The sequence below is a fragment of the Aspergillus oryzae genome, chromosome 2, assembly GCF_000184455.2.
Source record: "Aspergillus oryzae RIB40 DNA, chromosome 2".
In the NCBI taxonomy this organism is placed as follows: domain Eukaryota; kingdom Fungi; phylum Ascomycota; class Eurotiomycetes; order Eurotiales; family Aspergillaceae; genus Aspergillus; species Aspergillus oryzae.
In genome coordinates this window covers 2,185,518-2,206,672 of record NC_036436.1, presented here as the reverse complement: position 1 = coordinate 2,206,672, position 21,155 = coordinate 2,185,518, and the positions used below count along the sequence as shown (strand labels likewise).

General features: G+C 48.1%; 9 protein-coding genes across 9 annotated transcripts; 4 read left to right on the top strand and 5 right to left on the bottom strand.

The window, feature by feature from the left end:
• Positions 1-199: 199 nt before the first annotated feature.
• AO090003000043 (uncharacterized protein) lies at positions 200-2,770 on the top strand (the record flags this gene model as incomplete). Its single annotated transcript, XM_023234708.1, has 4 exons — positions 200-269; positions 334-429; positions 498-1,817; positions 1,872-2,770. 4 exons carry the CDS (start codon positions 200-202, stop codon positions 2,768-2,770), a joined length of 2,385 nt encoding a protein of 794 aa, XP_023089805.1.
• A 637-nt stretch (positions 2,771-3,407) lies between these two features.
• On the top strand, positions 3,408-6,516 carry AO090003000042 (glycoside hydrolase family 35 protein; the record flags this gene model as incomplete). The annotated part of the gene is made up of 4 exons (XM_001819230.1): positions 3,408-3,648; positions 3,703-4,779; positions 4,827-5,328; positions 5,382-6,516. 4 exons carry the CDS (start codon positions 3,408-3,410, stop codon positions 6,514-6,516), a joined length of 2,955 nt encoding a protein of 984 aa, XP_001819282.1.
• A 977-nt stretch (positions 6,517-7,493) lies between these two features.
• Positions 7,494-8,369, top strand: ptyA (putative tyrosine/serine protein phosphatase; the record flags this gene model as incomplete). Its single annotated transcript, XM_001819229.3, has 2 exons — positions 7,494-7,702; positions 7,859-8,369. 2 exons carry the CDS (start codon positions 7,494-7,496, stop codon positions 8,367-8,369), a joined length of 720 nt encoding a protein of 239 aa, XP_001819281.3.
• Positions 8,370-8,699: 330 nt separating this feature from the next.
• On the bottom strand, positions 8,700-9,749 carry AO090003000040 (Frag1/DRAM/Sfk1 family protein; the record flags this gene model as incomplete). Its single annotated transcript, XM_001819228.3, has 5 exons — positions 8,700-8,920; positions 8,977-9,182; positions 9,238-9,507; positions 9,562-9,643; positions 9,695-9,749. 5 exons carry the CDS (start codon positions 9,747-9,749, stop codon positions 8,700-8,702), a joined length of 834 nt encoding a protein of 277 aa, XP_001819280.1.
• Positions 9,750-11,026: 1,277 nt separating this feature from the next.
• AO090003000039 (uncharacterized protein) lies at positions 11,027-11,932 on the bottom strand (the record flags this gene model as incomplete). Its single annotated transcript, XM_001819227.3, has 1 exon — positions 11,027-11,932. One exon carries the CDS (start codon positions 11,930-11,932, stop codon positions 11,027-11,029), a length of 906 nt encoding a protein of 301 aa, XP_001819279.3.
• A 188-nt stretch (positions 11,933-12,120) lies between these two features.
• AO090003000038 (putative COPII vesicles protein Yip3) lies at positions 12,121-12,645 on the bottom strand (the record flags this gene model as incomplete). Its single annotated transcript, XM_001819226.3, has 1 exon — positions 12,121-12,645. One exon carries the CDS (start codon positions 12,643-12,645, stop codon positions 12,121-12,123), a length of 525 nt encoding a protein of 174 aa, XP_001819278.1.
• A 1,316-nt stretch (positions 12,646-13,961) lies between these two features.
• AO090003000036 (putative endoplasmic reticulum DnaJ domain protein Erj5) lies at positions 13,962-15,284 on the top strand (the record flags this gene model as incomplete). Its single annotated transcript, XM_023234707.1, has 2 exons — positions 13,962-14,034; positions 14,143-15,284. The coding sequence occupies 2 exons, from the start codon at positions 13,962-13,964 to the stop codon at positions 15,282-15,284; spliced, it is 1,215 nt and encodes a 404-aa protein (XP_023089804.1).
• A 405-nt stretch (positions 15,285-15,689) lies between these two features.
• AO090003000035 (uncharacterized protein) lies at positions 15,690-16,232 on the bottom strand (the record flags this gene model as incomplete). Its single annotated transcript, XM_023234706.1, has 2 exons — positions 15,690-15,726; positions 15,760-16,232. 2 exons carry the CDS (start codon positions 16,230-16,232, stop codon positions 15,690-15,692), a joined length of 510 nt encoding a protein of 169 aa, XP_023089803.1.
• A 687-nt stretch (positions 16,233-16,919) lies between these two features.
• AO090003000034 (uncharacterized protein) lies at positions 16,920-17,752 on the bottom strand (the record flags this gene model as incomplete). Its single annotated transcript, XM_001819223.3, has 3 exons — positions 16,920-17,250; positions 17,303-17,477; positions 17,533-17,752. The coding sequence occupies 3 exons, from the start codon at positions 17,750-17,752 to the stop codon at positions 16,920-16,922; spliced, it is 726 nt and encodes a 241-aa protein (XP_001819275.3).
• Positions 17,753-21,155: the final 3,403 nt, after the last annotated feature.

Below are 21,155 nucleotides of genomic sequence, written 5' to 3'. Positions count from 1 at the left end.
ACTACGTCACTGGCAATATTATACTCTCGTCAAACTTCCGGTGCCTCCTTCCTAGAGTCTATCCCGTCACTTCCGCCCAATTGCTCGTCCTTTTCTCCTCCCTGCTGTCCTGTTCTCCTCTTTTTCTATCTTTCTCGGGAATGCCTGTCTTCGCTGCAATCCCTTGCTTCCTGCAACGCGCTGCGGACATTATCTTATCATGGCAACCATTGAGCAGCCCTCAGTTCAGAGCATTCCGCGCTCCCGGTCAACCCGGTTAGCGGACCAAGGTGAGAGACCTTTAGGCAGAGTTGTGATCTGCTTCTTCTCCGAATAGGACCTTTGCGCTAACAGGCCTGCGGATAGCCGCGTCGGCGGCCCTTTACGTTACCCACCCTGAGCGAAGACTATCGGCTCGCGAGCCGTCGGCGTTCGAGACCGACCTATCCAGTATGTATAACCGATCAACTTCTGCATTCTCCAAGCGTGCAGGGCAATGTGAAGTTAACAATTTGTAGACTTGAAAGTGCCAGGCTCACGCCCGGGCTTCAGTCATGCGTCAGCTGTGGCTGCTCTGGCACAAGCGAAGAATAGACAGCTCGAAGCTGAGAAACAGGCCGCAGCAGCGTTCTACGCCCAAGATCATCATTCCGACATTTCGAGCTATGGTGGGAATAGAGCTGGAGCTTCCGCTCGCAGGGACCGTAGTTCAATATCGAGTTTGCCCCCGAGCACGGAGATCTCCGCAGCCGATTTAACACCAGAGGCGCGTCGCGAGATCTCCGAAAGAGAGAAAGCTGTCCGTGCTGCCAGGGGAGCTCTGTATAGTAATAGGAGGAGAGCCGAATCTGCACCTTCTGAAGCTCCCTACACAACTTCGGCGGGTCAACTCGGCGACATTGATGCCGCTATGGAGGCTAGCCGAATTCAACACCTTGCACATGTCAACCGTCGACTTTTCACTGCAACCCCACCTGTGGCCCCAGAGTTAGAAGAGCAGAGAAGGCGAAGTGTGCTGCAAGCAGCTGCCGTGTCAATGGCGCGGGACATGTACAGCCTCACAGAAGCTACCGAGCCAGAGCAACTTTATCCATCCATCCCTGGTACCCAGGCAAACCATGGGCGTGTGCGTCCCAAACGATCAGTTAGTCGACCAGAAGCAGGGGCCATTCAACGGGCAGTGAATCTTCAGGAGACCGCTCAGAAGCTTGCAGCAGAGAAACTGGCCAGCATGCAGGATGACACTGCAGTATATCGGGAATATTACCGACTTGAGCAGCAAGATACCCGATCCAGCGTACCTACCCGCAGAAGGAGATTGTCTATAGATTCAGATGCATCTGAATTTGATGTAGAGCGGTCCAGAGAAATCAGGCATCAGATGACTAGTCTCCGAACGAAGCTCGATGCGGTGGATGAACAGAGAGACAAAGATCGCGCTCTTTTAATGGAAGCTGCCAAGAAGAATGTTGACGCAGTTTTGCAAGACATGGAAATGCGCGTCTATGCTGAGACCGGGCGCGCCCCTGCTGCACTTCAGAAAGAATGGGAGGAGGCGGCATTGGCCCGCGCGCGGAAGGATATGCAAGAGAATGACCGGCAATATTACTCAGGCGAGAAAGTCAACCTTGGGGCTCAGAAATTCATTGATATGTCCGACGTGGAGGCTCTTGCTCGTTCTAGGCTCCAGCCAACGTTTGATGAAATTACTGATCGCGCGGAGACGGAAAGAGCCAAGGAATTAGAGCGGCGTTTGGATGAAGAGGAAAGGCAGCGTCGCGAAGCAGTAGCTCGTCAACGAGAGGCCGACCTTGTAGCTGAGGAAAAGAGGCAGAAGGGTTAGTGTTCTCAGGTTATGGTCCTCGATACATCACATTGCTAACCTGAAATAGCTGCCATGAAACAAGAGTTGAAAGGCAAAGGGGAGAAGACATGGTTGTGGCGGAAGTCTAGGAAGTCCCAGGATCATGAGCCCACTATAGGAAAACACACCGTAACCAGGGCCACCGAGGGACTCGAGGGTGCGGCTGAGGAGCATGCGAAGAGTGCTCCACGAGAAACAGAGCAGCCACAAACCACACTGGCAGGGAATGAGGCTACAGCATCAGGTGCAATGGTAGACACAGGATCTACAGAGCCCATTACGAGAACAGAATCGAAACTCAAAACGTGGTTCAGTAAGTTAGGCGGTCGCCGCCCCAGTGCGAGCACAGGTGAAGCCCCGAAAGTAGCGGAGGGCAATCGCGAGACACCCTCAAACGCGGTGGAAGAGACAGCCCAGGCAGCAGAGGGCCCAAATGAGTCAGTTGAAGCGGCTGAAACAGCTGATGCAACTAATTTAGCCGAGGCGGATGGCGATAACGAACGTGGTGCGCCTCTTAGGTCCAATCCTGTTACAGCAGATGATCTGCAAGAAATGCAGAGAAAGTCAGTCGATGCAGGTACACTGGAGGCTATGAAATCCGAAGGGCAGGCAGTTGAGCCAGGGTCCAAGGAGAGTCCGGAGCAGAATGGCGACAAGCGATCTCGCCTGAAGTCTAGACTTTCGCAGATGGTCTCGAAGAACTCGCAAGATAAGACGGACGGAGTTACAGATCATAATAAGGAGGACGATGAAGGATCTGTACCTGTCGAACATACTGCTGCAGATGAACTACCTTCGCACGCTACTGAGCGAGACGAACTACGTGAGAGTGCCGCTGATCAAGGATTGCCTGTTCCTCCAGCAATCGGAAAGCGAGCAAGCAACGGTACTACTGGTCGTGAATCGCGGTTCTCTGAAGACCTTTGATGTAATTGTATCGCTTTTAAGGTTTCTGTACATCTTTTGTCGTGCTTCTGGAACTTAATTTGACCCTTTTATTCTTGTTCTGCGGTGTTGATTGTGTGCTTTTGGGAGTCGGGAATACTATAGGAGGATGGATAGGTAAGGCGTTTCACAGGACCTCTAGTACATATGAAGGGACATACCTGGACTACTAATACTGTAACTTTTTCCCACGATTTTGCTGAGTTTTTCCATGAGTTGCTTTACAACCTAGTATGTGAAAAGCACAAGTATCTAACAATGCCTCTATCGTTATATGTACGATTAATTGTATTCTTCTTATTGATCATGCAACTTCGGGGTGTAACCTATGCCACCCTGCTGTATCCACTAGGCGTGTGTTCCACCGGGAAATATCATGAGATTACGGAAGTAGCCCGCCTGATGCCATTTCTAATGTCCTGATTACGGAGAAAAGGAGGTTCTCGCAAAAGATTGATCTTCCACCAATCCCTGTCCCGAGCCCGGGACATCAATATCGCGAGGGCCGAAGGGCACTGTCGAGGGAGGAGAGCGCCTTATATTATGGACGCCTCTCACTTGCATCACTTAATGACAATGGAAAAATCACGAGCAGTGTCTATTGTAGCCGGCGAAGGATATGCGGTTACTCAGTTTTATCTATCTGGTTTGGCTTGCTCTTCTGACGGGGACGCCGCAGGTATCAGCCACCGACAATGGGAAGACCAGCGATGTGGCGTGGGACAAATACAGCCTGTCTGTGAAGGGCGAGCGACTTTTTGTTTTCTCTGGTGAATTTCACTACCAGAGACTCCCTGTTCCCGAGCTGTGGTTGGATGTTTTTCAGAAATTGCGAGCGAATGGATTTAACACCATCTCGGGTATGACTGCCTGTCATAATCTTAGAAATGCCATGTGCTAACAACATGGTATAGTTTATTTTTTCTGGAGTTATCATAGTGCTTCAGAGGACGTGTTCGATTTCACTACGGGTGCCCATGATATCCAGCGCTTATTCGATTACGCTAAACAGGCGGGCCTGTATGTGATTGCCAGGGCAGGTCCATACTGTAATGCAGAAACTTCTGCGGGTGGATTTGCTCTATGGGCAGCAAATGGACAGATGGGCAGTGAACGAACGAGTGATGAAGCCTACTATAAAAAATGGAAACCGTGGATCCTGGAAGTTGGCAAGATCATTGCGGCAAATCAAATCACCAATGGCGGCCCTGTTATTCTGAACCAACATGAGAATGAACTCCAGGAAACAACATATGATTCCAATGATACTAAAGTTATCTACATGGAGCAGGTAGCGAAAGCATTCGAGGAGGCCGGGGTTGTCGTCCCAAGCAGTCACAATGAAAAAGGAATGCGCACAGTGAGCTGGTCGACCGACTATAAGAACGTCGGTGGAGCTGTTAACGTATATGGGCTTGACTCATATCCTGGAAGCCTCTCGTGCGCCAACCCAAACTCTGGATTTAACCTGCTCCGTACATACTACCAGTGGTTCCAGAATTACTCTTATACACAGCCCGAATATCTAGCCGAATTTGAAGGAGGTTGGTTTCAACCTTGGGGTGGGTCGTTTTATGACAGCTGTGCGTCAGAGCTCTCCCCAGAGTTTGCGGACGTCTACTATAAGAATAATATCGGCTCGCGCGTGACACTTCACAACATTTATATGACGTTTGGGGGCACCAACTGGGGCCATAGTGCAGCTCCTGTCGTTTACACATCTTATGACTACGGCTCCCCTCTTCGAGAGACCCGAGAGATTCGTGATAAACTAAAACAGACCAAACTGCTTGGACTGTTTACCCGAGTGTCGAAGGACCTGCTGAAAACATACATGGAAGGGAACGGTACCAGTTACACTAGTGATGACAGCATTTACACCTGGGCCCTTCGGAACCCGGATTCGGACGCTGGCTTTTATGTTGTGGCTCATAACACAAGCTCATCACGGGAGGTCACAACTTTCTCATTGAATATAACAACATCTGCAGGTACGTGCCTTTTGTGGATCCCATTTTACACTCGCTGACCCGAGTAGGAGCCATGACCATTCCGGATATTGAGCTTGACGGCCGTCAAAGCAAGATAATTGTCACAGACTACAGTATTGGCAGCGAATCCTCTCTTCTGTATTCGTCTGCTGAGGTCTTGACATACGCAACGCTCGACGTGGACGTGCTTGTATTCTACCTGAATGCGGGCCAAAAGGGGGCTTTTGTGTTCAAGGATGCACCGGCTGATCTCAAATACCAAACATACGGCAACTCAAACTTGAGTGCGTTGGAGACCAGCCAAGGCACCCAATATTCATACACCCAAGGAGAGGGAGTTACAGCGGTGAAGTTCTCAAATGGAGTGCTGGTCTACTTGCTCGACAAGGAAACCGCATGGAACTTTTTCGCACCCCCGACTGTTTCAAGCCCGACGGTTGCTCCTAACGAGCATATCCTAGTTTTCGGTCCGTATCTGGTTCGGGGGGCTTCTATAAAGCATGACACTGTGGAGATCGTTGGTGACAATTCCAATTCGACTTCAATAGAGTACGTTGCGACGTCGAGCCCTTTGTATGTATCGTCACTAATTTTTACAATAGAATATACACGGGCGATGAGCATGTCAAGAAGGTGAGCTGGAACGGGAATCTCATTGATACCAGAGCAACCGCATACGGCAGTCTTATCGGGACTGTCCCCGGGGCGGAAGATATAGAGATCTCCCTTCCTTCGCTTAGTTCATGGAAGGCGCAAGATACACTCCCTGAGATTAGTCCAGATTATGACGACTCCAGGTGGACGATCTGCAATAAGACTACGTCGGTCAACTCGGTCGCTCCTCTTTCTCTTCCAGTACTTTACTCTGGTGACTACGGATATCACACAGGGACCAAGATTTACCGTGGACGATTCGACGGACAAAATGCTACCGGGGCTAATGTTACGGTGCAGAATGGCGTAGCAGCTGGATGGGCGGCGTGGTTAAATGGTGCTTACGTGGGAGGATTTTCAGGAGACCCCGACAAAGTCGCCAGCTGGGAGGTGCTCAAGTTCAACCATTCATCTCTCAGATCTCGCGACAATGTGCTGACCATTATCACGGACTACACCGGCCACGATCAGAACAGCCAGAAGCCTATAGGCACTCAGAATCCACGGGGGATCATGGGGGCCACATTGATCGGAGGAGGTAACTTTACGTTGTGGCGCATCCAAGGCAATGCAGGTGGAGAGAAGAACATCGACCCCGTGCGTGGCCCGATGAACGAAGGCGGTCTTTATGGAGAGCGGATGGGCTGGCATCTGCCCGGATACCAAGTCCCCGAGTCGGCCTTGGACAGCAGTCCCCTGGAAGGAGTGTCCGGCGCAGAGGGGAGATTTTACACTACGAGTTTCCAACTAGATTTGGAAGAGGACTTAGACGTCCCCATTGGACTCCAGTTGAGCGCACCGGCTGGCACTGAGGCAGTTGTGCAGATATTCATGAATGGATACCAGTTCGGCCATTATCTCCCGCATATTGGACCGCAGAGCTTGTTCCCATTCCCGCCGGGAGTGATTAAAAACCGGGGACAGAATTCACTAGCAATTAGCATGTGGGCGTTGACAGACGCGGGGGCGAGACTGGAGCAGGTGGAGCTGAAGGCATATGCAAAATATCGCAGTGGGTTCGATTTCAACCGGGATTGGACTTATCTCCAGCCCGGATGGAAGGACCGAACGGAGTATGCGTGATTGATTGAGTTCAATGAGAGTTGCATAGCGGAGAAGGGGGGATGATCCAATTAGGATAAATTTTATTGTTGTTATTGTTATTGTTATTATTATTAATATTAATCGAGAAAGAGAGAGGAAAGGATCAAACAGAAATCGAAGAAAGTCCGTTTGGGGGTTCCTTTTGGACTTTTTTTTTTCTTTTTCTTTTTTTTTTTTTCCTCCACCGCCATTTGGTGCGCGGCTCCACGTTGGAATCAAATGAATTCGATCCACGTCGCCCTGCATTTAAAATGAAGGTCTGCGCGCTGTACCTCAATCTGTCATAGAATACTTCCTCTTATTCTCATAATCACTACATACTATGTATTACTATTGTGTCTGATCTCAGTCCCTGTGCCCCCTCGTTTCATTCGGTTTTTTCAATTGTATATGAGAATCCACCTGGATATCAGATTCTTTCCCCGATTAGACCCATGATGACCTCTCATCCACGCTCCTCCAGCGTCGATCTGGACTCTCCCGATCGGCCATTCGATAACATTATCAACTTCCGCGATGTTGGACGTTCCATCAACCGACTCATGGGGAAAAAGTATGACCTGACTATATAACGGAGCCTCTGCCGGAAGGAAGGACGACGATAACTACCGTTGATGGGACTGAACTAATTATCATGCGAATCGTACTACAGGGTCTTGAACGAAGGTGTTTTATTTCGCAGCGCAAGGGTAAATCAGTCCATCAACGTTCCAGGTCTCTCGTATATAAATCCAATATCTTGTTATTGATGCGTGTAAACAATTTCCAGCTAGATGATGCCTCGGAAAGAGATAAACGGCGTTTAACGGATGAACTTCATATAGCTACTGTTATTGATTTGAGGTCTACGTATGTCCTTTTCTTTTGTTATTCCCCATTTACTACCCCCCTCCAGATGTATCATAGTTACCCTACCTGTATTCTACATCATATTATCATTTGCAATATGACAAATCATGGAAAATGAAAGGCTAATGATCCTCAGAACGGAACACCAAATGGCAACCGCCAAACTCCATGCCGAAACGGGAACTTCTACTCCCCCTAATAATAATAACACAGACCATCTGTTTCAATTGCCCCATGTCCGCCGGCAATTGATTAGTCTGACCGGGAAAGCTTTCGAACGATCATTGCTGTGGCGCTTGGACTGGTGGAATTTCTTGTATGGATCTCTTTCTCTTTTTGGTTTCCTTTTTCCCCTATCATTCTTTTTTGTCTTCCTCCTCTTCTTCTTCTTTTTCTCACTCCGTAGGTATATGGGGCGTGGATGATGGATCAACGCTGGGGATAAGGAACAAGGAACTAATGAAGTTAACAGCAAGGTCCTTGCTCTCGCGGCGTCCGGCTACCGTAATGATGCCGTGATTATTGTCGGGGAACAGGTCATGTCGCCGCGGGGTTTGACCGGGTTGGGTCTGGATACCCTCGATAGCAGCACGGCTGAGATGAAAGAGATCTTTGAGCTCTTCGCGTCGCAGAATGACGGTGCGGATCGGACGTATCCGGCTCTGGTGCATTGTACCCAGGGAAAAGACCGTACGGGGCTCGTGGTTCTGATGTTGCTGCTTCTGACGGGCGTTGTGAGTGACGAGGCCATGACGGCGGATTATGTGCGGTCAGAACCGGAGTTGGTGGTTGAGGTGGAGGAGCGGATGAAGGAGATTCGGAAGTTGGGATTGTCGGAGGACTATACCAAGTGTCCGGATGGCTTTACGACGGAGATTCGGAGACATCTACAGGAGAGATACGGGGGTGTGGACGGGTATCTGAGGTTTGTGGGGGTTGAGAAGAAGAAGTTGGATGTGATTCGAGAGGCCCTGGTTGCTTAATCTCCATGTCTTTCCTCGTTTACTGGTGTTTGGCGTTGGTTGATACTGTTATTGCATGTACATGATAAACCTTGATGTGGACTACTAGATAATGTTAATGATAGACGATACAGTTCTTTGATCATGTCGGGTGTTATATTGAAGTAACCGGTATATTCACAAACATTAGAGGTATATCCAAGACCAAAATAAAAAGCCAAACAAGGATAGCATACATCACTCAAATCAGCCCCACCGAGGTATATTGCACATACATAACCCTAATGCACCGTAAATGCAAACGAACTCTAGAAAGTCAAAAAAGAAATGAAAAATGTCAAGCAAGGCCGATCACATGCGCTGTCCACGATAGTAGCTATAATCCATATTAGGCCCGGCCGAGTCGGTCGTTAATGGCTCTTCAATCGTGGCGTTAGGCTGCGCCATGCCATTCTCCATCTCAGACCTCACGATCCGCTTCTCGCCCTGTGGAACGTGGCGGCGAGTGCGCACCGATGGTAACAGGTCGACAACGAAGGAAAGAACGTAGAATGTGAAGATGAGGGCGATTACTGCGAACCGTGGTTAGCTCCCGTGTCCATCTTATCAAGCTTCAAGTATCACATACCCCATTCCAAAACAGCTGCTGCGTTTCTCTTGCTGGGACCTTTCTTGCCGAGGACGGCAAAGGCAATGGCGAGAGCGATCTCGATGATAATGAACAGGAGTTTAATTACAAAGCTGGCGAATAGGACCCGATGCTGAGAGCGGTAGAAAACGCCCAGACGGAGGTACTCGGCGCAAATCAGGATGGCGCTTATAATGTAACCCACCCTATGACCGTCAGCATCTTATTCAGCTGATTGTCTTGTCGGTGTGTCGGACTTACAAGAACATGACCAGGAACCCATCGTGCATGTGCGGGTGGCGCACCGTATCGAAAATCGACAAGAGAATGAGCCCCAAGGCGCCCGCAATCGAGAAGAAGATCGAAAGAACGGCGCAGGCTTTGTCAAACCTGCCCTTGTTCGGCACCAGCTGACCGGCGTGTCGCAGCCACCGTTCGGAGATGAAGGAGAGATCCAGGAATACAACCGTTATTACACTTCCGGTGATGAACAAAGGTTTGAGGCCCTGTGCGCCAATATCGGAGATGTACCTATTCAACCGCGGTTAGTATCCGATCGTACCCAGATTATAGACAACGCCATACGCAATTGTTTGTCCTTCTTCCATGCTAGAATATACCGGCGTGCCCTGTACCGCCCAACTCCCCAGCATTGCAAGTAGCATTGCTAGTCATGGTTACTATTTTGTCACACATTCAACCGACGACAGGGCCATACCTATCCACATGAAGGCCGATATGACCGGAAAAATCCAGAATGAAATGATCCACATTATAACGACCCCTTGCTCCCTGACCCTCTAATTCGTTCTATATGTGTATTTCGTCGATTCCAAGGAGAAAGCTTATAATGTACAGAAAGTGGTACAATGACTGTTTAAAACCTTATAAGTCAGTCCATATATTCTTACTAGAGATTATGTAGCGCGCGAAAAAAAAAAATAAATAAATAAATAAATTTTAAAAAAATAAAAAGTAGCAATTCAGCAGGGAGGCAAAACAATTCATGTAAGTGGCAGTAAATCATAAACGCCGGAAACTGCGGAAGTGGCTGAGACGGAACTTACACAATGATGCCTAGCGTGCAACTCTCGGCGCTGATCAGTTTTACGGGTGGTTGAAAATCTGTCCAACCCACGCGCTTATTAGCGATATACAGCTATAGGGGTAGCAGTAACGGGCGAGGAGCCGTGGTGGGTACGGTCGGGAAAAGACTGAAGGAACAAAAGGAAGAAGAACAATATGAATGAGGAGTGGTGGAAGAATGAACTGGTTTTTAAAAAGGATAGACAACAATTGATAGTCTACTATTTTTATTGAATTTATATATCCGTGAGCTGTAGAGGCTGGGGGAAACGAACGAACAATAACCAGTGGCCAAAAAGAACCGTTAGTCGATCGGCCTTTATCATGCAACAAGAGTACCTCTTGAATTGGCGACTCGGGGAGAGAAGGAGAGCGACTTAAGTATACTTAGTTTTACTACTCGAAAAATTTTGATGACTTCACCGTGCCGGCGTCTGTCGACGTCATCACCGGAGATCTCTTAATTCCGAAGATCCCCCATAACTCTCAACGTACTCACAGGACAGGTTAACGTAACCTCATGCCCGAGAAACGGCCACAAATTAAAACCTCCAACATGGGCAGTGACAAAGGTGTCTGGTTCCGCGGCATAATATTATACCTCATTTCCCGAGACTAATGAGTCAGGAGTATAAAAGCTCTCATCCGTAGATCTCGAAATTTATGAAAGTATGTGTGTGTTTTACCGCCTGCCGTGCTATAAATAGTTCTTGTTATGCATTACTCTTCGTCAATTTCGCTCACAACTTTTAGACAAACCATGATATTATCAGGCAGAAGGGCAAAAAAAGAAAAAAAAAGAAGAAAAAAATCTATATTATTCATCAATACTGAACTCCATTACGTCTGTTGCAGCAAAGCCACAATGGTTCCAAATTCCACCCAAGCAGTAACCCAAGACAAACCAAAGAGATAATTCCCACTAGACATCAACAAGGAGCACAACACTGGGAAACTTCAGAATCTAAGAACGGCGGCGGCGTTGACGGCTTCCTCTGCCGACTGCTGTGCGACCCGTCGGCACTTTGCGCCCAACCACATCCACGATATGTACTCGGTCATTGTCGTCTGAATCGCTTTCCTCGTCATCGTCGTCGTGTGACCCCCCCACCGTAGATCGCAATGCAGTCTTTCGAGGGGTGAATGAGCCCCGGACACTGGGGCTAGCGACGGCTTGGTATGTTGACATGTAGGACGATGGTCGCCGTGAGGCTCCCTGCAGAGGATCCACTGAGCTACGCCTTGCATGCAAATGCCGATCTCTTGAAGAAGGAAGCTGATACGAAGGCACCCAGCCGGGGTCATCCGGGAGAGGATATGCGGAGGCTGTACCTCTTAAGGACGCTTGCGGGGATCTAGTGGAATGCCGCTCAGAATATCGAAGTGAGGACTTAGGGGACGGAACAGGTGGTTGAGATTGACGAGACGGAGCATCGGAGCTGCGGGCCCAACTGCTACCGGCAAGTCGATATGGTGTGGTCTGTTCGCCCTGCGATATACTGGATCCGCGTCGCTGTACGTCTGACGCGGGGCTATCCCTCGACCTAGAACCCTTAGTGGTGGGGTTTCCACGTGTAGAATCTCTCTTGCCACCGGTCTGCATTCGCTTGCGTTCCAGTGCCTCGAGTTCTCGTTTCGATAATCGTACATTTTTCTGTCCCAGCATTTGCGCGCGTCGAATCCGTTCCAGGGCATGTTCCACGTGCCATTCCTCTTTATCTTTCAAAGCAAGCTGAACCGCATAAGCCACCGTACTATCCCCGTCTTCATGCAAGTTATAATCCATCCCATCGACAAATCCGGTCTCATCAGAAAGCTTGTCATATTCCAACATCCGTTTCCGCCATCCTAAGATTTCATCCATGTCCATACCAGTCAATTGTTTTGCGTAAAAGTCCCGGTTATCCCGCAGAAGGTACTCGTCCTCACTATTAATCTCCTCGATCCGTGGGTCACCTTCCACCCACGGATCCGCCCATCTCCCGGTTTGTCTCCCCCGTTGTGCCCCTGGTGGTCTTCCCCATTGGGGCATACCGTAAGGAGTTCGCGGCCGACCACCTAGACCGCCTCCTCTGAAAAAGCATTCTCGATCGGTTTATCCAGAAAAGCGGCGTGGCCAAAGACACACACGCCAGTAGCCCCAATCAGCCACAGTACAGTGCTGATGGGAGAAGCCAAGAAGCCGAGAGGGACCGCCACAATCAGCAATCCGGTGTAAAGCTGGGAAGTGTTGAACCGGGCAAATCCCAGATCAAGGTCGCGGCCCTGAAGCTTTCCGATCCCGTACAAGCCACCAGTAACCAAGATGATCACGAAAAGCAACATAAAGTTCGTCAGCAAGCTGTAGATGCTGAGCATCGCGAAGACCGCGGCATAGTTGCTAGAAAAGTAAGACAGGTTGTAGTTCACACGGCTCTGAACCTCGCCGAAGTTGGCCGGCTTGGAGACCCGTTTGACGTCAAGAAACTCGGAAATGGGCCGGAGGTTGGCGAAACGAGAGCCTAGGGATTGTGATCGGAGGCTGTTAAAGCGCTCACCGAAGCGCGAGGTGATCGCATCGACGGGAATCTGAATTGGGCTCATTATGGTGATTGCGAAGGAATTAGGATAATCACGGAAAATATGGTGATTGAATAGGAGGTGATAGGAACTTTAAGATCGTGCGAAAGGGATTTGCGGGACGCGTGCGCGAAGGAGAGCCAGAAAGTGATCAAGGCAGACCGAAGAAAGGAATTCCGAGGGTGAAAAAGGGGAAAGTATAGGTAATGGTAATGGTTTAGTTGGCCCGAAAAGCACTGAAGAAAAAGTAAAAGACGTTTAACCCTTTCGGTCAGTACGTATTTTTGTCTGGACTTTTAAATGGACCGAGCCAAATAAGCACAGACGATCCAGCCGCCTTGCAAGGCAGCCACAACTTGGAAGTTTCAATCACCCTTTGGCGATCAAGGGAGAGATGGCCAGTCTCTCTCAGAGAGGAAGTCGATTGTAAGAGAAAAAAGGACGACAATGAAAGAAAGGAAGAAAGATCTTGTCCACATCTGACTCATAAAGAGAGAGGAAAATAGTATGTAGATGTGGTTCCCCGGATTCATGGGCCTTTCACCGCTAAGAATAGAAGTGGATTTGGCTGAGACCGGATTGGGTTTGGAGACAAAGACGAAGACGACCAGTTCCAACCACGGTCCAGAGGAGATGGAGGAGCTGATTTTCACGTTGCAGTAAGAGCGACAGCCATCTCGTCACTTCGATTTGGCGCCCTCTCTTACTCCATCATCTTCCAACCCACTTCTGGAGGTGATATACTAGTAGGTACAGTACTTAAGGTACTGGTACTGGTTGGTACTCGGTACTGGTATACATACGAGACAGGTACAGTTAGAGAAGGGGAAAGGAACAACAAACTTGAACAGGGACAACGCTGCATTTATTGTAAACCCAACACTCTCCCCTCCCACTCCTCAGAATCCCTAGTAGCGAATGAATTTCCCGCTCGGACTATCCAACTGTCTTTCTCCTCCTCAACTCTCGCCTTACTTGTCAACAAATTTATGTAACCATCATTGGTCCACGTCGTTGCCCTGCGGAAGGTGGATCGTCCTCCAATCCGGGTTCGTCACATTGGGTAGCCATGGATCACCCATGATTCACCTTCCTGTTTCCGTACCGTATATGTTACCTGACCGCCTTGGTGCCTGATGACAGATCATAGCTTAGGTTATTTGCCTGAGAATGATAGGGTAACATAGTCGAATAGGAATTGTTCGCCAGGAAATAATAATCCTCCACAACTCATAGTGGGTGTGTGTGTGTGTTGGCCTCATTGAGTAATTCTCCCGCGCTACTCTCCTTCCAATTGACTTCGGGTCCAGCGGCTTGACCGCTCCCCTCATCGCCAAAAGATGAAGTCCACAGCACTCCGCTTGGTCGTGTTTGCTGTCCTGTGTGTTCTTGCGACGGCCTGGACTAAGGACGGTCAGCTACCCTACTTACTTCCCCTTGTATGACCAATATCTTCCTAACCGCATTTCATCTCCAGACTATGAAATCTTCTCCCTCCGTGATGAAGTTGCCGCGACGGAGGGTACAAATGTGACATTTTACGGTGCGCTACCTTTTGTTCCCCCTTTCCCGTACTGTACCATGCTCTGACAATTATACCAACAGATTTCCTCGGTATCCAACCTAATGCCAACCAGGACGACATCAACAAAGCATATCGCAAGAAATCTCGCCTCCTACACCCGGACAAAGTCAAGCGATCCTTCATCGCCAATGCTTCCAAGGATAAATCCCGAGCCAAAAACAAGAAGCCAGGCATCCACGTCAATCAGGGCCCGAGTAAGCGAGAAATTGACGCCGCCGTGAAGAAGGCTCATGACCGTGCTTCCCGTTTGAATACCGTTGCAAATATCCTTCGTGGGCCGGGCCGAGAGCGTTACGACTACTTCTTGAAAAATGGCTTCCCCAAGTGGAAGGGTACCGGTTATTACTATTCGCGCTTTCGCCCGGGGCTAGGATCCGTCTTGACTGGCCTGTTTTTGGCTTTTGGTGGTGGTGCTCATTATGCTGCTTTGTTTCTTGGTTGGAAACGCCAGCGCGAGTTCGTTGACCGGTATATCCGTCAGGCGAGGAGGGCTGCCTGGGGAGATGAGCTAGGGGTTCGTGGTATTCCAGGCGTGGATTCAGCCAATGTTACCGCACCTGCCCCAGCTCCGACACCCGAAGCGGAAACGAGTGCAGTGCCTATCAATCGCCGCCAGAAACGCATGATGGAGAAGGAGAATCGCAAGGAAAGCAAAAAAGGAAACCGGGCAAGTTCCCGAAACTCTGGTACTGCGACCCCGACAGGCGAGTCCACGGAGCCGTCCGGAGAGAGGAAAAGGGTGATCGCGGAGAATGGGAAGGTCCTGATCGTTGATTCCGTTGGCAAAGTGTTCTTGGAGGAAGAAACGGAAGATGGTGAGAAGCAAGAATTCCTACTTGATATCGATGAAATACAGCGCCCCACGGTGCGCGACACTATGTTGTTCCGCGTGCCCATCTGGTTTTATCATAAAACTGTTGGCAGATTGCTCGGAGCTTCCAGCGCCGCAGGTGGCGAGATCGTCGATGAGGAGCCGTCCGAGGTACCGGAACAGACTATTGAGCAAGCCAACGATTCTGCCGTGGCACCTAAAAGTCGAGTATCGAGAAGACGAGGAAAGCGCTCTCAGAAGTCTTGACGAGACTGATATAGAAAGCATCCCGTTTCCTGTTTGACTACTCATGATCTTCTAATTTGGATCCTCGATGCTTGTCTTCCAGGAGAGTCGTCATCCCAAACATGTATAAATAAATGTGCAATACTTGAGGTATAGAAATGCATACCATTGAGCCCTTCGCAGTCAATTGCACCACGTCGGGAGTAGATATTGTACGGTTCAAACAAACCAATTTAGATGTACCTATACACGCCCAAAAAGAAGAAGAATTCGGTAGAATTGCAGCTAACCCTCCAATATCACATATAATAAGTCACGAAAAACGAAAGCGATTAACAAGTTACCGAAAACCAAGTTTATATCATGTCATCATTGTCATCATGATCGTAGATGTCTTTACCTTCCCGCACACCCATCATACAATGGTCATTTCCCAGCCAAGCGCTCCGCTAGACCGCACAGCCTAGATTGAGATATAGAGCGTTTCACTCCTTACATGATCATTTTAGCAATGCTCATGAACGAGTTCAAGTGCTCCATGATGCCCTTCTTGCCACCATCTCGGGATTGTCCACCTTGACCGCCAAAGATGTTCTTGGGCAGACGAATGCCAATCATGGCGAACAGTTTCTGCAAAACACCGCTTGTAAGAAGCGGTATGAGAACTAGGAGCAGCACCTTGATTGGGTGCTCACGGGCATATTTGTAGATGTCACGTAGCAGCCTTTTGATGATATGGACTACCTTTTGGACGAAGCCAGACCGAGGTCGTGCTCGTCGCGACGAGGACGAGTAGGCCGATGGACTGGATCGGCCGGCGCGGCTGCGGCTGCCTCCGCCGTTGAAACTAAAGATTGAAGGAGCAGAGTGCCGGGAATGATGGGTGGAATACGTTGACCGGCGAGAAGGAGAGCGTTTACGTCCCGAGTGAGAAGAGGAAACGGAAGATTGTGTATCAAACCAGCCCATTTTCTTTCGGTAGACCTTTCGGCTCGCTTACTGTGTATGCAAGAAACTGGGGGAATTTGAGCTCGTGCGAGATGCTTCCCTTGTCCTGAGGGCAAGATGGGTGGAAATGGCTGTGTGTGCGTGTCCTCGTATGCAGCTCAATTGTGGCGATGAGGCAGTAGCTAGTTGCGGAGTGGGTTGCTGCAGAGGCGCACAATTCCAGAATCTAGGCTCTTTGCTGCAGTGGCTTTGTCTCCACCGCTGGAGTCCAGAATTGCTTAGGCTATGTGGATGAATTAGCGGAGAAAATCCAGGAACTTGTTCCACTGAAGTGATACGGAGACGAGAACAAGACTCCCAAAAGATGTTGGGACCGGACTCAATGGAACCAAAGTCTTGAGAGCGGGAAAGTCGGGAGATTGGTAAGGGGAGGCAAGAGAAAGAAATTAGATTGGAATGAAGTGGAATTGATGTGGACAGTGGACACACTGACTCTCAGCAAAAGACATACACTTATGCAACAAAGTGGGTGGCTGGAGGCTTCGGGCGCTTCTCATTGGTGGTGATGCCCAGGAACCTCATCCCGTGCGCGGGTTCACGAACTTAACCGTAAAGGAACAAACAAAAAAGAGATTCAACGATAGTGCGGAGTAAGATGATATGAGCTCTCTTTGAGTACTACTACAGGCACCATCATTATTAGCACAGTCAAAACGCGCCACCGCTTTTCGCAGCCCCAGGAAAGTCATTCTGGATAGCTTCCCAGAATGGCTTTCCACCAATCTGCATGTCTTTGAATGCGGGACACGAGAAATTCAACAGCGATGTGGATATCGCAACACTGATCATATCCAGCGGTATAGACAAGGTCTTGTACAGCCCCGCCAGCGCGTTCGGGCTGAGGAATTTCAGGGCTTCAAACGCAAAGCAGAGGAGGTTATTCTCCTTTAAGAGGGTGGTTAGGTTGAAGACGCCACCTGTCGCATCAGAGAGATCGATTCCTGTGAAACTGTTGATGGTTCCAGTGTTTCCTCCGATACTATTATCATTAATACTTGTCGATAACCTTGTCGACAGAAGCAGATACTCACCTTCCAAGCTCGGGATACTTCAGGAGCCAGTCAAGGGTGTCAAGGTTAAGTTTCACCAGACCATAGTCTACTGGAGACTTGTACCAGTTCTCAGGGATTCTCTCCCATCCTTGCCGATAGGTAAAGTTTCCTTCTTCGCCGTAGATGGCGAAGAAATTACGAACTATTTCCTTGGCTATTCAACGGTTAGTTCAAGCCTTCGAGGGTTGACCGTCGGCCTTAGATCTTACTCAAAACGCCCTCTGGATTCTCCTGTGAATAATTTCGAAAAAGTCTTGCCGGGAATAGATAACCGGCATTGCGCGCAATCAATCCAGTCACTGGCCCGTAGTAGAATTCTGGATTGCTCTGCTTGGTTTGGTCCATACGAATCTTCGCTCGTTTTGCCATCAGGTCCATGCTGAATGTGCCGTCCGTAGACATGTTATACCATTCCATAAACTTGCTCATGTTGAGAGCGTGGTTGTTGCCGGTTGTATAGAGGTCATCGCGCGTATTGGAGGAATCGGATTCAATGAAATTGTGGGAGCCAATAAGGCCTCGTGGCTCGCCTGCGACAGTTTAGAGATAGATCACAGTAGTATTCTCGGTGACGAACGAACCAAGGAGACCCCCAAGATTTCCTAGAAGATTGTTCACGCCTGTATCCCTTCCCCCGATGGAAAAGCTGGGGTCTAAAGACAGTGGATTTCCTGTCCAAACTGTACCCATCGCGCCGAGGATCGTCGCAAGATCGACTCCCATCCCGTATACTATAGTCGTCAGTCTGGTAAATTTGGTGCCTGGGAAATGAAAATAAACCTACCTTCATTGGTGGCAGCAACTACATTGGTGAACTATGAATTGTCAGGCATGGACTCCTGTGGGTCGTTAAAGACGCAGGCCTTCACTTACAGACACGACACCGTTGCGAGGGATATATGCATGGTTCGCCAAGGCGTTCAGACCAGGACAAGGTCCACGCTGGTCACCTTTCTCAAAGTCTGGAGGCTGGAAGGCATGGTCCCCTGTGACTTTATTTCAATAATCCTTCAGCCACAGTCATACATAGTGCGTATGGGAAAGACGTACTATCAATTGGAGAATTCATAGAATCCATCAGCAAACGCTTATGCACACCCGCCCTGAATTGATGATGCATATCTGAATAAGGGCATCTCTTGTCAATATGCTCCACAGTCCTCATCATCTCGAGCAAATTTTCTTCTGTAGGGTGGCCTGTGGTCAGGGATCCCAGCCCTAGAGTAATTATGGGCAGAATTGTTCTAGACGTCCTCATGATTCGAGGAAATAACAACGACAGAAAATTCGAAACGAGGAACTAAGTGGACAGGCTCGAATGACAAATGGTTGGTTCGAGGGCAAGAAAAGGAATGTACTGCATTTAGCGGTCATAAGTTAATGCCGAACGTATAAGAAAGATGTGAACAGGGCAGCAACACACATTCTCAATGGTATATAGATTGGTAGAGCATAGACCTTTATATTATGTACGTACATACTATTTCGCTTACTGGAAGTCAAAGGACGACTTTTGGTTACTAACTTCCTTCCCCTGAGTCTTCGTCAGTACTGAGCCCGGAGTGGCTTCCCAAGAGAAAGTATCAAAGTACTAATAGTATAATTGCCCCTGACCTGTCCCAACGATTCCCCCTTCTACCAACCACCAACTCCTAGTTACTCCAAAGTACGCTAGGTTTACTGGTAGCGGGTCGCGGCACTCGGGTGAGACTGTCTGTGCCATCGTGGAATTCTAGTTTTACCCTAAGAAATACAGAACTGAGCGGGGCATAGAATATTAGGAAGCTTAACAGCTTTTCGAATTTACTGGTAGTTTAACGTAAACCGGATAACCCTATTCCATACTAATAGCTTTAGTAGATATGCTAAATGTTTTGAATCTTAAGCTATGATTTATAAAAGATAATTCTCCCACACTAGAAGCTAAGCTTAGAAGATGTATATGAATAGGATGGAGGTAGACATGAAACACCACCTTTATATGGTAGAAGGACAAGAATCACGACAGTGTCACAGTATCATAACTCTCAGATAGTTCAAGACTGAAGATTACATACAATAACTGAAGGAGCTCTAGGGGTCTATTTCGTGGTGAACCGGCTGAGATAACCCGTCCCATCCAAGGGCTAGAGTAATACTTCTCCAATTTAGCTAGGCAGAGTGTATCTTTATGTCTCTTGTGTTGGCAGGGTTGAATGCCGATCCTAATTGTCTTACAGTTCTAGAGCAAAAGTATCCGTGTATAGCGCCTTTCCCCCCTGAATTATTAAAATGATCTAGTTTTTTAAAACAGCTATTATTCTTCTATTTTATTAGAAATTTACTAGTAAATTTAAATCTATATAGAAAAATAATGAATATTTTTAAAAATTGATTTTTTCGCTGACTAGTATTTAGTATACTAGCTCTTTGCCTGAATAACTGTGGGCCAACGCCTATTCTAAACGCTTTTTAGTATGCTTTTTTTTTTAATTTAGGTCTTTTTTGAGCGCGCCAGTGGCTATATCCCGAAGTCTTAAATAGTCTAAGAAAGGTAGAGTTGGAGGTAGTTGTTCTATTTTGGAAGTGTATCTGATTGTAGGTAATAAAGGGATTGGAGTGTATAATAGCTAGAATTCTGTACTTGTTATGTTTATTAAGTACAGGAGGCCTGTCTGATTGATATATTGTTTTTCTATTGTTTCGAAGCGATTTCTTTTTGATGGTATACTGAATGGTTGACGCGGAAATTTGAAGTGATTCTTTAATTTTGGCTTGAGAAATCTTTGTATGAGCTAAACCACATATAAAACCCCTAGTATAGGGACTTAATTTGGATTTCTTTATTCTATTCGGGTCTATTACCCCTAGAGGTGTTCTAGGAGCCATTTGTTGAAGAAATAAGAAATAGGTAGAAAAAACGGCATGGTCGCGGATGACGCGTTTTACACGGAAACTAAAGATGGGGACTGTAGATTTAGGGTTCGTCGCGCGTTTCCCAAGTGCCACTGCCGCGCTACAGCCAACGGGTCGGGAACGTCTACCCACATTTGACGAGGCTTTATTCCTTCGTGGCTCCTGGAAATTACAGCACTCCAAAGATATATATTTGTGATTGCGCAGCGGAGCGAAGCGGAGCTAGCAATATACGGACGGGTTTTCAGCTTCTCGACTCTGATTGGTCCATGCTTTGCTCACGTATCTGGCTTTTCATTGGTTCTCAATTCATCCGGGACATTATTGGTCGCTTGCCCGCTTACTAATTTAGATAGTAATTGAAGGTCATGTGATTAGATCGCTGCGCACGTCTTTGGCAGGTCTTTGGCCTGGCACTAACTAGTAATAATTTCTTACAGTGTGCAATCTATCTACATCTAGAGTATACACTACACAAACTTTCAGGCCCAGAGAACGGTCGAGCACCTAGTGGGGTTGCAATCACTGTTTACTAATAGTCTAGAGTGCTAAGCTATTGTTTTTACTCAACTTGAACTTCTTCTCTATAGTGTAGGCAAATGACAATAACTACGACAGCAGTCAGTTATCACTGAAATAGATAAATCTCGAGGTTGTTCCCAAGTATCGCGGCCGTTGGGGGATTAACCTGGAACTATTATAGTCATGAGCAATGAGTAGTAGAGACTGACTCCAAGGCTGCCCACATTCAGTGTGGACTCGCGTGAGCCTGATCGATTTAGTTTTTATTTCTATTTTTCCCCCTTATCCCCTCCCCTCCAAGTGGGCAAATATTCGGAAGCAAAAGATGAGGCACTGAACCAAAGTACTAGCAACCCCTTATCCTTGTTTGTGAGAATTTAACCTAAGAAAAAGATAGACAATGGACACTAGAGAA